The sequence below is a fragment of the Nerophis lumbriciformis genome, linkage group LG39 (genome assembly GCF_033978685.3).
Source record: "Nerophis lumbriciformis linkage group LG39, RoL_Nlum_v2.1, whole genome shotgun sequence".
Classification (NCBI taxonomy): domain Eukaryota; kingdom Metazoa; phylum Chordata; class Actinopteri; order Syngnathiformes; family Syngnathidae; genus Nerophis; species Nerophis lumbriciformis.
The window spans coordinates 13222501-13240580 of record NC_084586.2 but is presented as its reverse complement, the minus strand read 5'-3'; the positions used below and the strand labels follow the sequence as shown (position 1 = coordinate 13240580).

Here is an 18080-nt window from a genome sequence, read left to right as displayed (position 1 = left end):
GGAAAAGAAAAGGCGTGCTTTCCTTGACCGAGGAGCGGAGCGCAGGGGAGACGTTCCTCCAGGGCCTATGTACTTCGGGGCTAACACCCTTCACTTTACCCGGCAGTGGGTCTTTACAGCTCCGGACTCGAGGGTGAATGACGAGGCCGGCGGTTTGTTGAAATTTTGTGACTTTATTGGTGTCTTGCACGTAGCCATCCACCAAGCTAGAGCACCTGCACGCATTCACTCTGTTGCGCTCCCTCACCTCTCTCGCCCACTCACTCACTGACGTCACTCACCTCACATGCTGTCATTTTTTAAAGGGCCCCACACACACACACACACACACGCTACTCTCATAACAACTAAAAAGACATCATGGCGAAGCCAGAAGTCGAGGTTCTTAACATGGATACATTGTCACTACTTTTCTTTTGTCGAGCACAAAGAAAATAACATTTTAGTTAAATGTAAGTTGTGTCTTGGATCAAAGATCCCATCTACTTAAAGTTAAAGTGACAATGATTGTCACACACACACTAGGTGTGGTGAAATTATTCTCTGCATTTGACCGATCACCCTTGATCACCCCCTGGGAGGTGAGGGGAGCAGTGAGTAGCAACAGTGACCGCACCCGGGAATACTGCCCAAAACAGCAATTCAAATCTGCTGAAACAGCTACATAAATGGTAAATGGGTTATACTTGTATAGCTTTTCTACCTTTTTCAGGAACTCAAAGCGCTTTGACACTATTTCCACATTCACCCATTCACACACACATTCATACACTGATGGCGGGAGCTGCCATGCAAGGCACTAACCAGGACCCATCAGGAGCAAGGTTGAAGTGTCTTGCTCAAGGACACAACGGACGTGACTAGGATGGTAGAAGGTGGGGATTGAACCAGTAACCCTCAGATTGCTGGCACGGCCACTCTCCCAACTTCGCCACGCCACATAAGCAACATGCTTTGACGAAGCTAGTAAAGAGAGACACAGACTCCGATGCCACTTCACCTCCACCTAAGGATATTAACGGAGGCAATGCTAGCCAGGACAACATTGATAGAGCCATTGCAGCGTATGTGCTAGAAGACATGCAGGCTATTTCTACAGTGGAGTCACCTGTTTTCTGGCAGCTAAATAGCATGATACCGGCGTCAAACAACAAATGGCACAGAAAACATGTTCCAAGTACCTGGACAGTGAGTACATAAACATGGAAAGCGAGCTAAAGAAAACACTCCAAACTCTGCCTCTGCTCATCATTGAAGGTACACACTGTCAATTCTCTTATATACTATTTCATTCTAGACTTCTAGAGTGTTTGATTATCACATCACTCTAAATGTATAGACTATAAAGTTCACAAACATAAAGAGGGATGCTAGTGGGCCAGGCCAATCTTTCATTTTCTCTAAACTAAAACTGGGGAAATGTGTAGAGTCTTCTGGGCTTCACTACAGTGTTGATCTCCTGAATACATGATTTTATTTCACAATTCCTTGAGAGAAAAAAAATGCCTGATTAGGCTTTGTGTATGTCATGTGTGCCTTCCTTGGGTGAAGCCAGCTTTACAGCTATGTTGTTATTATGCGGTTTGTTACTTATGTATGTTATGTTGCAGCTATTTCAAATAGTTTTGTCAATTTGTTGTGGCCTGAAATAAATTGGCCCTTTGAAACATATCTTTGTCTTTGTGTGTTGTATGTAGACCACATTGCTTAGCAGAGTTCAGTGATGCAAATGCATGTCAAGTTGATCAACACATTGTATTATTCTCCAGTGCAATAACAGTACTGAAACTAAGGCTAAAAGGGCATTAATGGGAGCCTTAAAAAAAAGGAGAAAAAAATAAGTAACTAAATAGTTACTTTTCACAGTAACGCATTACTTTTTGGTGTAAGTAACTGAGTTAGTAACTGAGTTACTTTTGAAATAAAGTAACTAGTAACTGTAACTAGTTACTGGTTTTCAGTAACTAACCCAACACTGGTTGTGTGGTCTTATTTGTTGCTGTTTAGTGTTTGATTTAACTAAATTGTTTATTCTTATTAATCATGATTTCATTTTTCATCACTTTCTTACTCTTTCCGTTATGTGCTTTGAAATGCACTTATCACATGTAATTGTGCTTAAAAAATGGCAGAGGCTATTTAAACCAACCAAATCAATTCAATAGCTGGGTAGATTTGTATTTAATTAATACATTTAATTTGTAAAAAGTAGTAAGGCAGTTGAAAATAAATGTAGGATTTATCAACTTTTACATCAGTTCAGTTGTTTATTGTTAGATTTTAAGCACTTAATTCAGTTTGGAGTATCTAGTTGATAGAAAAGCGCCATATAAATCTAATCCTTTATTATTATTACGATTATATGATTTATTATGCAAAACCAGGGGTGACCAAACTTTTTCCACTTATAGCCACAAACTGAAATATTAAAGCAGGCAGGGGAAATTTTGATATATTTTAATTTTAAAACAAATACAATATTTATTGTAACCATTGTAACCACAATTTATGTGAAAGTAAACTGTCCAAGGGACCCAAAAGGGTCTCAGTCATTAAAATGTTCAAATCAAGTCAGATATAATTTTTTGTCTGATCTATCTGTTGACAAAGTTTTTTTTCTGATGTTTTATGCCTTGTTTCAAATGACAAAATCACAAAATATATTCCACCAAAAAATATTCAAAGTGGAACATTTGATGTGAAGTAATTGGAGCCTTAACAGGTCAATAATTCATAACAACTAGGGATGTCCGATAATATTGGACTGCCGATATTATCGTCCGATAAATGCTTTAAAATGTAATATCGGAAATTATCGGTATCGGTTTCAAAATGATCGGTATCGGTTTCAAATGTAAAATGTATGACTTTTTAAAACGCCGCTGCGTACACGGACTTGGGGGGAATTACATAGCGCCAACAAACCTTAAAGGCACTGCCTTTGCGTGCCGGCCCAATCACATAATATCTAAGGCTTTTCACACACACAAGTGAATGCAATGCATACTTGGTCAACAGCCATACACTGAGGGTGGCCGTATAAACAACTTTAACACTGTTACAAATATGCGCCACACTGTGAACCCACACCAAACAAGAATGACAAACACATTTCGGGAGAACATCCGCACCGTAACACAACATAAACACAACAGAACAAACATCCAGAACCCCTTGCAGCACTAACTCTTCCGGGACGCTACAATATACACCCCCCCCGCTGCCTCCCTCCTAAACCCGCCTCCCCAACCCCTTTCCCACCAATAATGCACTTTGTGACTTCAATAATAAATATGGCAGTGCCATGTTGGCATTTTTTTTCCATAACTTGAGTTGATTTATTTTGGAAAACCTTGTTACATTGTTTAATGCATCCAGCGGGGCATCACAACAGAATTAGGCACAATAATGTGTTAATTCCACGACTGTATATATCGGTATCGGTTGATATCGGTATCGGTAATTAAGAGTTGGACAATATCGGCAAAAAAGCCATTATCGGACATCTCTAATAACAACATTGCTTTTTATTCGAGTAATGACAGTTTAAAAAAAAAATCAGACTAAAGATCTCGGGGATTCAAAAGTGTGTCACTAATAAAAGTGTTAAAAATAAGTCATATATCAATATTTATTATATTTACTTTCAACGCTAAATTCTCTAGATCAACTTTAAATCCGTGTATTATAAGTTTTTATTATTTTAAAATGTGCCGCGGGCCTTAAAAAAATTAGCGGTCGCACTTTGGTCACCCCTGTACAATACTGATCTTTATTGAGCCTTGTGGGGGAAATCTACCCGGCAACAAGAGCGAGGACTAACAGACCAACCTTGCCGAAGCTGCCTTTGCCGAGAACCTTGATCAGGTTGAAGTCCTTGAGGGTCCTCCTCTGGCTCTGCCCGTTCTCCCGGACCCCCGAGGAGGAGGCGGTGGACGAGGAGGAGGTGGAGGAGTTGGTGGAGGAGGAGGAGGAAGAGGAGTGCTGGGGTCCCTGCTGGTCCAGTGACAGTGCGTCCTGCAGGCGATCCAACTCTGCCAAGTCTGTGGGCGGCACATCAGGTTGGAGAATGTTCTTCAAGCAAAACTTTGTGTTCTTTAACAGCGGCCGTGAACAAAACAAGAAGGTTTTTCTACTGACCGATGGATAAATCCCGCCCATAAGAGGTTTTTGACCACATGTTCAGTTCAAAACCCCAAAAAGACTATGACAACACTTTTACATCAGATTCTTAAAAACAGTTTCGTGTTCGAATGATTCGTGCTTTTGCAGAAGTTGAGTAAAAACAGCAAAGCACTCCTGTTGTATAGATGTTCGCAGAGTGCTTTTGCAGTACATCCTTAAAAACAGCATAGCACTACGGTTATATAGATCTTTGATTTGTGCTTTTGGAAAAGAGCCTTAAAAACAGCAAAGTACTCGTGTTAAAAAGATCTTTAATTTGTGTTTTTCGCCGAGGATTACTAAAAACAGCAGAGCACTCCTGTTAAAAAGATCTCTAATTCGTGCTTTTGCAGAAGATGACCAAAAACGGCGAAGCACTCCGGCTATATAGATATTTGACTAGTGCTTCTGCAGTAGATCCTTAAAAACAGCAAAGCACTTCGATTATATAGATATTTGATTCATGCTTTTGCAGAAGATCCTTAAAAACAGCAAACCACTACGTTATATACATCTTTGATTTGTGCTTTTGCAGAAGAGCCTTAAAAACAGCAAAGCACTACTATTAAAATTATATTTAATTTGTGTTTTTGCCGAGGATTACTAAAAACAGCAGAGCACTCCTGTTAAAAAGATCTCTAATTCGTGCTTTTGCAGAAGATGACCAAAAACAGCGAAGCACTCCGGTTATATAGATATTTGACTAGTGCTTTTGCGGTAGATACTTAAAAACAGAAAAGCACTGCGATTATATAGATCTTTGATTCATGCTTTTGCAGAAGATCCTTAAAAACAGCAAAGCACTCCTGTTAAAAAGACCTTTAATGTCTGCTTTTGCCAAACACTACTAAAAACAGCAAAGCACTCCTGTTAAAAAGATCTTTAATTTGTGCTTTTGTCAAAGACGACTAAAAACAACAGAGCACTCCTGTTAAAAATATCTTTAGTTTGTTACTTTGTTAAAAATGACTAAAAACAGCATAGCACTCCTGTTAAAAATATCTTTAATTTGTGCTTTTGCCAAAGATGACTAAAAATAGCAAAGCCCTCTTGTTAAAAATATATTTATAGTGTGTTCCTTTGTCAAAGATGACTAAAAACAGCATAGCACTCCTGTTAAAAAGATCTAATAATAAAAGATGTTTAATTTGTGCTTTTGCCAAAGACAACTAAAAACAGCAGAGCACTCCTGTTGAAAATATATTTATAGTGTGTTCCTTTGTCAAAGATGACTAAAAACAGCATAGCACTCCTGTTAAAAAGATCTCTAATTCGTACTTTTGCAGAAGATGACCAAAAACGGCGAAGCACTCCGGCTATATAGATATTTGACTAGTGCTTCTGCAGTAGATCCTTAAAAACAGCAAAGCACTACGATTATATAGATATTTGATTCATGCTTTTTGCAGAAGATCCTTAAAAACAGCAAACCACTACGTTATATACATCTTTGATTTGTGCTTTTGCAGAAGAGCCTTAAAAACAGCAAAGCACTACTATTAAAATTATATTTAATTTGTGTTTTTGCCGAGGATTACTAAAAACAGCAGAGCACTCCTGTTAAAAAGATCTCTAATTCGTGCTTTTGCAGAAGATGACCAAAAACGGCGAAGCACTCCGGCTATATAGATATTTGACTAGTGCTTTTGCAGTAGATCCTTAAAAACAACAAAGCACTGCGATTATATAGATCTTTGATTCATGCTTTTGCAGAAGATCCTTAAAAACAGCAAACCACTATGTTATATACATCTTTGATTTGTGCTTTCGCAGAAGAGCCTTAAAAACAGCAAAGCACTACTATTAAAATTATATTTAATTTGTGTTTTTGCCGAGGATTACTAAAAACAGCAGAGCACTCCTGTTAAAAAGATCTTTAATTCGTGCTTTTGCAGAAGATGACCAAAAACAGCGAAGCACTCCGGTTATATAAATATTTGACTAGTGCTTGTGCAGTAGATCCTTAAAAACAGCAAAGCACTGCGATTATATAGATATTTGATTCATGCTTTTTCAGAAGATCCTTAAAAACAGCAAACCACTACGTTATATACATCTTTGATTTGTGCTTTTGCAGAAGAGCCTTAAAAACAGCAAAGTACTACTATTAAAATTATATTTAATTTGTGTTTTTGCCGAGGATTACTAAAAACAGCAGAGCACTCCTGTTAAAAAGATCTCTAATTCGTGCTTTTGCAGAAGATGACCAAAAACAGCGAAGCAGTCCAGTTATATAGATATTTGACTAGTGCTTTTGCAGTAGATCCTTAAAAACAGCAAAGCACTGCGATTATATAGATCTTTGATTCATGCTTTTGCAGAAGATCCTTAAAAACAGCAAAGCACTCCTGTTAAAAATACCTTTAATTTCTGCTTTTGCCAAACACTACTAAAAACAGCAAAGCACTCCTGTTAAAAAGATCTTTAATTTGTGCTTTTGTCAAAGATGACTAAAAACAACAGAGCACTCCTGTTCAAAATATCTTTAGTTTGTTCCTTTGTTAAAGATGACTAAAAACAGCATAGCACTCCTGTTAAAAATATCTTTAATTTGTGCTTTTGCCGAAGATGACTAAAAATAGCACTCCGGTTATATAGATATTTGACTAGTGCTTCTGCAGTAGATCCTTAAAAACAGCAAAGCACTGCGATTATATAGATATTTGATTCATGCTTTTTCAGAAGATCCTTAAAAACAGCAAACCACTACGTTATATACATCTTTGATTTGTGCTTTTGCAGAAGAGCCTTAAAAACAGCAAAGCACTACTATTAAAATTATATTTAATTTGTGTTTTTGCCGAGGATTACTAAAAACAGCAGAGCACTCCTGTTAAAAATATCTCTAATTCGTGCTTTTGCAGAAGATGACCAAAAACAGCGAAGCACTCCGGTTATATAGATATTTGACTAGTGCTTTTGCAGTAGATCCTTAAAAACAGCAAAGCACTGCGATTATATAGATCTTTGATTGATGCTTTTGCAGAAGATCCTTAAAAACAGCAAAGCACTCCTGTTAAAAAGACCTTTAATTTCTGCTTTTGCCAAACACTACTAAAAACAGCAAAGCACTCCTGTTAAAAAGATCTTTAATTTGTGCTTTTGTCAAAGACGACTAAAAACAACAGAGCACTCCTGTTCAAAATATCTTTAGTTTGTTCCTTTGTTAAAGATGACTAAAAACAGCATAGCACTCCTGTTAAAAATATCTTTAGTTTGTGCTTTTGCCGAAGATGACTAAAAATAGCAAAGCCCTCCTGTTAAAAATATCTTTAATTCGTGCTCTAGCCAAAGATGACTAAAAACAGTAAATCACTTCTGTTATATATATGTTTGACTTGTGATTTTGCAGTAGATCGTTAAAAAGGGCTCCCGTCAAATATAGGATCTTTGACTCGGGTGTCCGGAGCAGATTCCAAATAATAAAAGATGTTTAATTTGTGCTTTTGCCAAAGACGACTAAAAACAGCAGAGCACTCCTGTTAAAAATATCTTTTTAGTGTGTTCTTTTGTCAAAGATGACTAAAAATAGCATAGCACTCCTGTTAAAAATATTTTTAATTTGTGCTTTTGCCGAAGATTACTACAAACAGCAAAGCACTCCTGTTATGTAGATATTTGACTTGTGCTTTTGCAGTAAATCCTTAAAAACAGCAAAGCACTGCGATTATATAGATCTTTGATTCATGCTTTTGCAGAAGATCCTTAAAAACAGCAAAGCACTCCAATTAAAAATATATTTAGTTTTTTCCTTTGTCAAAGATTACTAAAAACAGCATAGCACTCCTGTTAAAAATATCTTTAATTTGTGCTTTTGCCAAAGACGACTAAAAATAGCAAAGCCCTCCTGTTAAAAATATTTTTAATTCGTGCTCTTGCCAAAGATGACGAAAAACAGTAAATCACTCCTGTTATATATATGTTTGACTTGTGATTTTGCAGTAGATCGTTAAAAAGGGCTCCCGTCAAATATAGGATCTTTGACTCGGGTGTCCGGAGCAGATTCCAAATAATAAAAGATGTTTAATTTGTGCTTTTGCCAAAGACGACTAAAAACAGCAGAGCAGTCCTGTTGAAAATATCTTTAGTTTGTTCCTTTGTCAAAGATGACTAAAAACAGCAAAGCACTCCTGTTAAAAAGATCTTTAATTTGTTCTTTTGCCGAAGATTACTACAAACAGCAAAGCACTCCTGTTATATAGATATTTGACTAGTGCTTTTGCAGTAGATCCTTAAAAACAGCAAAGCACTGCGATTATATAGATCTTTGATTCATGCTTTTGCAGAAGATCCTTAAAAACAGCAAAGCACTCCTATTAAAAAGATCTTTAATTTGTGCTTTTGCCAAAGATGACTAAAAACAGCAAAGCACTCCTGTTAAAAAGATCTTTAATTTGTGCTTTTGCCGAAGATGACTAAAAAATAGCAAAGTACTCCTGTTAAAATATGTTTAGTTTGTTGTCAAAGATGACTAAAAACAGCAAAGCACTCCTGTTAAAATATCTTTAATTTGTTCTTTTGGCTTTTGCAGTAAATCCTTAAAAACAGCAAAGCACTGCGATTATATAGATCTTTGATTCATGCTTTTGCAGAAGATCCTTAAAAACAGCAAAGCACTCCTATTAAAAAGATATTTAATTTGTGCTTTTGCCAAACATTACTAAAAACAGCTAAGCACTCCTGTTAAAAAGATCTTTAATTTGTGCTTTTGCCGAAGACGACTAAAAACAGCAGAGCACTCCTGTTAAAAATATCTTTAGTTTGTTCCTTTGTTAAAGATGACTAAAAACAGCATAGCACTCCTGTTAAAAAGATCTTTAATTTGTGCTTTTGCCGAAGATGACTAAAAATAGCAAAGCGCTCCTGTTAAAAATATTTTTAATTCATGCTCTTGCCTAAGATGACTAAAAACAGCAAAGCACTCCTGTTATATAGATATTTGACTAGTGCTTTTGCAGTAGATCCTTAAAAACAGCAAAGCACTGCGATTATATATATCTTTGATTCATGCTTTTGCAGAAGATCCTTAAAAACAGCAAAGCACTCCTATTAAAAAGATCTTTAATTTGTGCTTTTGCCAAAGATGACTAAAAACAGCAAAGCACTCCTGTTAAAAAGATCTTTAATTTGTGTTTTTGCCGAAGATGACTAAAAATAGCAAAGTACTCCTGTTAAAATATGTTTAGTTTGTTCCTTTGTCAAATATGACTAAAAACAGCAAAGCACTCCTGTTTAAAATATCTTTAATTTGTTCTTTTGGCTTTTGCAGTAAATCCTTAAAAACAGCAAAGCACTGCGATTATATAGATCTTTGATTCATGCTTTTGCAGAAGATCCTTAAAAACAGCAAAGCACTCCTATTAAAAAGATCTTTAATTTGTGCTTTTGCCAAACACTACTAAAAACAGCTAAGCACTCCTGTTAAAAAGATCTTTAATTTGTGCTTTTGCCGAAGACGACTAAAAACAGCAGAGCACTCCTGTTCAAAACATATTTGGTTTGTTCCTTTGTCAAATATTACTAAAAACAGCATAGCACTTCTGTTAAAAAGATCTTTAATATGTGCTTTTGCCGAAGATGACTAAAAATAGCAGAGCCCTCCTGTTAAAAATATTTGTAATTCGTGCTCTTGCCGAAGATGACTAAAAACAGCAAATCACTCCTGTTATATATATGTTTGACTTGTGATTTTGCAGTAGATCGTTAAAAAGGGCTCTCGTCAAATATAGGCTCTTTGACTCGGGTTTCCGCAGCAGATTCCTAATAATAAAATATGTTTAATTTGTGCTTTTGCCAAAGACGACTAAAAACAGCAGAGCACTCCTGTTAAAAATATCTTTAATTTGTGATTTTGCCAAAGATGACTAAAAATAGCAAAGCCCTCCTGTTAAAAATATTTTTAATTCGTGCTCTTGCCGAAGATGACTAAAAACAGCAAATCACTCCTGTTATATATATGTTTGACTTGTGATTTTGCAGTATATCGTTAAAAAGGGCTCTCGTCAAATATAGGATCTTTGACTCGGGTTTCCGCGGCAGATTCCTAATAATAGCAAAGCACTCCTGTTAAATAGATCTTTAATTTGTGCTTTTGCCGAAGACGACTAAAAACAGCAGAGCAGTCCTGTTGAAAATATCTTTAGTTTGTTCCTTTGTCAAAGATGACTAAAAACAGCAAAGCACTCCTGTTAAAAAGATCTTTAATTTGTTATTTTGCCGAAGATTACTACAAACAGCAAAGCACTCCTGTTATATAGATATTTGACTAGTGCTTTTGCAGTAGATCCTTAAAAACAGCAAAGCACTGCGATTACATAGATCTTTGATTCATGCTTTTGCAGAAGATCCTTAAAAACAGCAAAGCACTGCGATTATATAGATCTTTGATTCATGCTTTTGCAGAAGATCCTTAAAAACAGCAAAGCACTCCTGTTAAAAAGATATTTGATTTGTGCTTTTGCCGAAGATGACTAAAAATAGCAAAGTACTCCTGTTAAAAATATGTTTAGTTTGTTCCTTTGTCAAAGATGACTTAAAACAGCAAAGCACTCCTGTTAAAAATATCTTTAATTTGTTCTTTTGGCTTTTGCAGTAAATCCTTAAAAACAGAAAAGTACTGTGATTATATAGATCTTTGATTCATGCTTTTGCAGAAGATCCTTAAAAACAGCAAAGCCCTCCTGTTAAAAAGACCTTTAATTTCTGCTTTTGCCAAACACTACTAAAAACAGCAAAGCACTCCTGTTAAAAAGATCTTTAATTTGTGCTTTTGCCGAAGACGACTAAAAACAGCAGAGCACTCCTGTTAAAAACATATTTGGTTTGTTCCTTTGTCAAATATTACTAAAAACAGCATAGCACTCCTGTTAAAAAGATCTTTAATATGTGCTTTTGCCGAAGATGACTAAAAATAGCAAAGCCCTCCTGTTAAAAATATTTTAAATTTGTGCTCTTGCCGAAGATGACTAAAAACAGCAAATCACTCCTGTTATATATATGTTTGACTTGTGATTTTGCAGTAGATCGTTAAAAAGGGCTCTCGTCAAATATACTGTAGGATCTTTGACTCGGGTTTCCGCAGCCGATTCCTAATAACAGCAAAGCACTCCTGTTAAAAAGATCTTTAATTTGTGCTTTTGCCGAAGACGACTAAAAACAGCAGAGCACACCTGTTAAAAAGATCTTTAATTTGTGCTTTTGCCGAAGATGACTAAAAATAGCAAAGCCCTCCTGTTAAAAATATTTTTAATTTGTGCCTAAGATGACTAAAAACAGCAAATCACTCCTGTTATACATATGTTTGACTTGTGATTTTGCAGTAGTTCGTTAAAAAGGGCTCTCGTCAAATATAGGATCTTTTTACTTGGGTTTCCGCAGCAGATTCCTAATAATAGCAAAGCACTCCTGTTAAATAGATCTTTAATTTGTGCTTTTGCCAAAGACGACTAAAAACAGCAGAGCACTCCTGTTGAAAATATATTTAGTTTGTTCCTTTGTCAAAGATGGCTAAAAACAGCAAAGCACTCCTGTTAAAAAGATTTTTAATTTGTTCTTTTGCAGAAGATTACTACAAACAGCAAAGCACTCCTGTTATATAGATATTTGACTCGTGCTTTTGCAGTAGATCCTTAAAAACAGCAAAGCACTGCGATTATATAGATCTTTGATTCATGCTTTTGCAGAAGATCCTTAAAAACAGCAAAGCACTCCTATTAAAAAGATCTTTAATTTGTGCTTTTGCCAAAGATGACTAAAAACAGCAAAGCACTCCTGTTAAAAAGATCTTTAATTTGTGCTTTTGCCGAAGACGACTAAAAACAGCAGAGCACTCCTGTTCAAAACATATTTGGTTTGTTCCTTTGTCAAATATTACTAAAAACAGCATAGCACTCCTGTTAAAAAGATCTTTAATATGTGCTTTTGCCGAAGATGACTAAAAATAGCAAAGCCCTCCTGTTAAAAATATTTTTAATTCGTGCTCTTGCCGAAGATGACTAAAAACAGCAAATCACTCCTGTTATATATATATGTTTGACTTGTGATTTTGCAGTAGATCGTGAAAAAGGGCTCTCGTCAAATATAGGCTCTTTGACTCGGGTTTCCGCAGCCGATTCCTAATAATAGCAAAGCACTCCTGTTGTTTAAAATCCGGCGCAAGAATGTTCTTACTCAACATTTGTCAGCCACAAGTGTCTGCGCTTTAACAGCAGCAGTGACCCACTTTGGAGAACAAAACAAGATGGCCTCCACTGAAGAGAAAGTAAACTTCTTGTCTCGCTCAGCTTGCGTGAGAGAAAGTGTGAGAAGAGGATGACTAACTGCGACCGGCAAATGGCGGTGGGCGGTGCGATATCGCTCCTCAGGTTGATTCTCAGCGGGCCGACAACACTTGTTTTTAAAAGGCCACATAATACTTGTTTGGATGGAAAAGCGTGTTTTCAATGGCGTTACCCTGCTGGGAGGGCGAGGTGGGGACAGCTGGTTGGCTGAAGCTGTTCTCCGACTGCGACAGCTCAGGAGGAGACTGAGGAGGGTCCTGCCCGGGGGTCAACTGGAGAGACAGAGCCAACATTAATGTCGTTTTTTTTTTAAACTATGAGTAAACAACAACAATATTTTGGGTGGCTGATAATAGAATTTTTGTTCAGATATTCCTGCATTTGGTTACCATCCTTTTTTTTTTAACTACCTTAAAAAAACGCGATATTTGAAGTGATATTTAGACGCGAAAATGAATGTTTAAAAACGCAGATTTCCGCTTTTTCGCGGGCATTTCACACGCCTGCTGATTACAATGGCCTCACACACTTAGAGGTTGCAGCTACTGTTACTTAGGCATGCTCTTTCACTGGAAATAATTGTTTTTAACCATAGAAAATAGAAAACACTATTAAAATTCTTTTTTTCATCAAGTCATACATTTACACGAGAAAATACAGGAGATTTCCTGGAAAACAGGAACAAAAAGGGGAAGCCGCATACTTACATTTGAATTAATCTATCATTTTATTTTATTTTTTTAATGACGTTTTATAGATTTTTTTATTTACTTCAGTTCTACAAATGGTGATTTTTTTTAGCCTATTTAAAAAAAATCTTTTTTTTTTTAAATTCTATAATTAGTGATTTTTAGTTTATTTTTATTCATTTAAAATCTACAAGTAGTGATTTTTACTTTATTTTTTATTTATTATAGTTCTACTGTACAAGTAATACGTAAAAGTGTAAAAATATCTTCGTCCTACAAGTAATTTTTCATTTTTTTATGTATTTTTTATATATTTACAAGTAGGATTTTTTACTTACCGGTAATCTTTTTTATTTTAGTTCTACAAGTACTGATTTGTATTTTTTTTTATTTATTTAAGTTCTACAAGTAGTGTGCTTTTAGTTGACTTTTATTTATTTTAGTTCAAGTAACGTTTTTAGTATATTTTTATCTATTTTAGTTCTGCAAGTAGTGTATTTTGAGTTTATCTTTATTTTTTTATTTCAACAAGTAGGGTGTTTTTAGTTGATTTTTATTTATTTTAGTTTTACAAGTGCTAATTTTTTTTAGCCTATTTCAGAAATGTCATTTTTTATTTTATTTTAGTTCCACTGTACAAGTAATAAGTTGTATTTTTAATTTGTAAGTATATTGTAGAACTTTTTTTCTTTTAGTTCTACAAGTAGTGATTTTTAGTTTATTTCTATTTGTTCTTATTTGTTCTAGTTATTATTAATGATTTTTTGACATTTATTTTAGTTCTACAACTACTGATTTTTAGTTAATCTTTATTTTAGTTCTACAAGTAGTGTGTTTTTAGTAGATTTTTTTATTATTTTAGTTCGACAAGTAGTGTGTTTTTAGTAGATTTTTTTTATTATTCTAGTTCGGCAAGTAGTTATGTTTAGATAAACTAAACATAACTACTTGCCGAACTAGAATAATAAAAAAATCTACTAAAAACACACTACTTGTCGATATTTATTATTATTATTATTTATTATATTTATTTTAGCTCTACAAGTAGTGATTTTTTGTTTATTTTGGATCTACAAGTAGTAATTTTTACTCTATATTTATTTTACTTAACAAGTAGTGATTTTTAGTTTGTTTTATTTATTTTAGATCTACAAATCATTTGTAGTTTTAGTTCTACAAGTAATAATTTGTAATTTTTTAAAGTATTTTTGTTCCACACGTCTTGATTTTTAGCTTATCTTTTTTTTATTTTAGTTCTACAAGTAAGAATTTTTACTTAATCTTTTGTATTCTCGTTCTACAAGTAGTGATTTAAATTTGTATTTATTTATTCTATTTGTACAAGTAATGTGCTTTTCTTTGACTTATATTTATTTTATTTCTACAAGTAGTGTGTTTTTAGTTTATTTTAATTTAATTTTAGTTCTATAAATAGTGTGTTTTGGTTGATTTTTATTTATTTTAGTTCTACAATTAGTGTGCTTTTAGTTGATTTTTTTTTTTTACTTTAGTTTTACAAGTTGTGTGTTTCTAGTTTATTTAAATTTATTTTAGTTCTACAAGTAGTAAAGCATAAATAAAGCATTTTTACCACTACCTTAATTGGCCTAATATGGTCATTTGTTCTATAAAGACAAAATCAGCAGATTTCATTGAATGGAGTGCTTAAATGTGTTATTTGAGGATGGTTACCTTCCTGCGACGCTGCGCCGTATTGGAGATTTTGTCGGGCGTGACCCCCAGGTCGGACAGGACCTTGGCGATGCCTCGGGCGTCCACGCCGCAGTTTGGAGCTACGTTGCTTTCGCACCGCCTGTGCACGTTCATCTTACACACTGCCAAAGCAGCGGGACAAAAAGCGTGTTTAGTGGTGACCGAGTGATGCCACAGGAAATAGGTAGTCACCTTTGCACTGCAGGCCCTGCCTCAAGAGCCCCCACAGCAGAGATCCACAGTGGTCACAGAAGGTGGGCACCTTGTAGCTGTGGATGCTGAACTTGTGGGGCATGTTCACGCTGAAACGCTGCGAGCCCACCTGTAGGGGGAGACACACGCACAGAGAGGTCACGCTCCTGCAGGATTAATGCCCGCCGTGGTCGGTACCTCCTCCGGCGTGTCCTCCTGCTTCTTCATGCCGGCACACTTGGTGATGATGAGCTCATGGCAGCGCTTGTGCACCACGCACGTGCACACTGGAACAGCACAGAAGCGACATTTCAGCCAGAGAATCGGGAACATTTAATTATCCAGCGACTACTGCTTTTGCTGATGCGTAATGATGATCCAGCACAGACATAATTACATACACATAACGTTTGGTTTTTTTGTAGGCGTTATCGCATGTTGTGTTCATTTTAAACATGGCCGTAGCTTTTCACACAAAAACTGTCCACAGTTCAACTTAAAACTCTTGTTCAGATATTTGACCAGTGCTTTTGAAGTACTGTAGTTTAGTGGTCCGCAACCTTTTTTGCACCACGGACCGGTTTAATGTCATACTTGCCAACCTTGAAACCTCCGATTTCGGGAGGTGGCGGGTGGGGGCGTGGTCGGGGGCGTGGTTAAGAGGGGAGGAGTATATTGACAGCTAGAATTCACCAAGTCAAGTATTTCATACACATATATATATATATATATATATATATATATATATATATATATATATATATATATATATATATATATATATATATATATATATATATATATATATATATATATATATATATATATATATATGAATATATATATATATATATACATATATATATATATATATATATATATATATATATATATATATATATATATATATATATATATATCTACATCCTGAAAATATGCAAACAAACTGTGTTTAGATAATTGATACTTCAAACTTGCATAAATAAATATTAAGGAATATAACATAACGTGGCTTCTGAGAGTTTCAAAATGTAATGAATAAAATGCTAAAGTTGTTGATAAACAAGCAATTATTTTAATAATTAAATATGGTCATTTTAAATGAATAATTATGATAATTTAAAATCAATTATTTCAAATATGTTTATTTTAATGTATAATTCTATGGCTGGATGTAATAAGGAGTCACGAAAAAATACAAATAAAAATACAATTAATTTTGATGTTTTTAGCCAAATATAGTAAAAATGTATTTAGTTTTTTTTTTTTTAATTAATAAATATATTTATTTTTAGGTAAGATAAACATAATAATACAATGTATCTCTAGTCTGGATGATTTAGTTCTTGTCACCCTGTTGTCCTCCCGTCATGAAAAAAGGCTGTCCAGGGGGCGTGGCTTCCAGCTCCGGCTGAAAATCGGGAGATTTTCGGGACAATATTTGTCCCGGGAGGTTTTCGGGAGAGGCGCTGAATTTCGGGAGTCTCCCGGAAAATTCGGGAGGGTTGGCAAGTATGTTTAATGTAGGCATTCTTTTCAGGGACCGGCTTTCCACTTGTGCCAGATAAATACAGCAAGAATAAGTGCATGAAAAATACAACTCACTAAAACGCTGAATTAGTGTTTCTTTGCAATGAGATGCAGATGGAAATCAGCCTTTGGCCACAATCTGTCACTTTTCTGTCTGTTATGTTCATTAATGTGCATTGTATCATGTCACAAAGTTATAACAAATGGCAACTTCCTATGAGGAGTTTTATTGTACATCTATAAACAAGCTCATTGGTGTGTCTAAGGCACAGGTGTCAAACTCAAGATCTGGCCCTCCACGTCATTTTATAAGGCCCGCAAAAGCCTGGAAATAATATGTTTCAATAAAATCCCTTATATTTTCTTTCTCTACTTTCTTACTAAAGGTATTAGGGTTTTTTTTCTAGTTTGACAGGGAAAAAAAATAGTGTCCGATATTGCAAGAAATATTATATTATCTAACTTTGTTGGTCAAAATCCAAATAAATACATAAATATCTGCTTAACTTATAAATTCGAAGCAAGTTATCCATCAAATTGTACACTATAAAAATGACCAATAGATTTTACTGTAAAATTTAGGGAGTTTTTTTTTCAGCAAATTTCTGTAAGTTGGAAAAAAAACGACCAGTGTTTGTTTTTTTTACAGTAAAATTCTGTCGACTGAGCTGTCAGTTTTTTTTACTGTAAAATCCACGGTTGATGATTTTATGGTACCACATTTCATTATGGTAAATAACTGGCTTTTGAATTGCCAAAATAAAATTAAACAGCACGCCTATGATATTGATCTTTGACTAGTGGCTTTGTTGAGGATCCCTAAAAACAGCAGAGTGTTCCTGTTTTATAGAAAAACAAATTTAGTAGGCTTACTAAAAACAGCAAAGCACTCCTATTATATTGACCTTTGACTCATGGGTTTGTTGAAGATCCCTAAAAAACAGCAGAGTGCTCCTGTTTTATAGAAGATTTGTACAGTAGGTTTCCTAAAAACAGCAAAGCACTCCTAATATATTGATTTTTTGACTCGAGGCTTTGTTGAGAATTCCTAAAAACAGCAGAGTGCTCCTACTTTATACTGATCTTTGACTAGAGGTTTTGTTAAGGATCCGTAAATACAGCAGAGTGTTCCTGTTTTATAGAAAATGTTGGCAGTACGCTACTAAAACAGTAAAGCATTCCTACTATATTGATCTTTGACTAGTAGTTTTGTTGAGAATCCCTAAAAACAGCACGGTGCTCCTGTTTTATAGAAGATTTTCGCAGTAGGTTCCTAAAAACAGCAAAGCACTTATTTAATATTGTGGGTTTGTTAGGGATCCCTAAAAACAGCAAAGCGCTCCTGTGCTTTAAATCTTTGACTGGTATTAACCTGGTCCTAATGTTTGACTTACTTTACTTTACTCACAACAACACTCTGGTCAAGTATGTACTTTCTATTCAAAGTAACTACTTTATACTGATCTTTGACTAGTGGTTTTGTTAAGGATCCGTAAATACAGCAGAGTGCTCC

At 35.1% G+C, this 18080-nt stretch overlaps 1 protein-coding gene across 1 annotated transcript in view; it reads right to left on the bottom strand.

Annotated features, from left to right (window-relative positions):
- prkcea (protein kinase C, epsilon a) overlaps nucleotides 1-18080 on the bottom strand; it is a 107961-nt gene that overhangs the window by 28101 nt on the left and 61780 nt on the right. Inside the window, exons 5-9 of the mRNA XM_061931916.1 lie at nucleotides 15236-15324; nucleotides 15038-15167; nucleotides 14825-14967; nucleotides 12616-12715; nucleotides 3832-4043 (exon numbers count right to left, since the gene is read on the bottom strand). Coding sequence (XP_061787900.1) covers nucleotides 3832-4043; nucleotides 12616-12715; nucleotides 14825-14967; nucleotides 15038-15167; nucleotides 15236-15324 — 674 coding nt within the window. The remainder of the gene's footprint in view (nucleotides 1-3831; nucleotides 4044-12615; nucleotides 12716-14824; nucleotides 14968-15037; nucleotides 15168-15235; nucleotides 15325-18080) is intronic.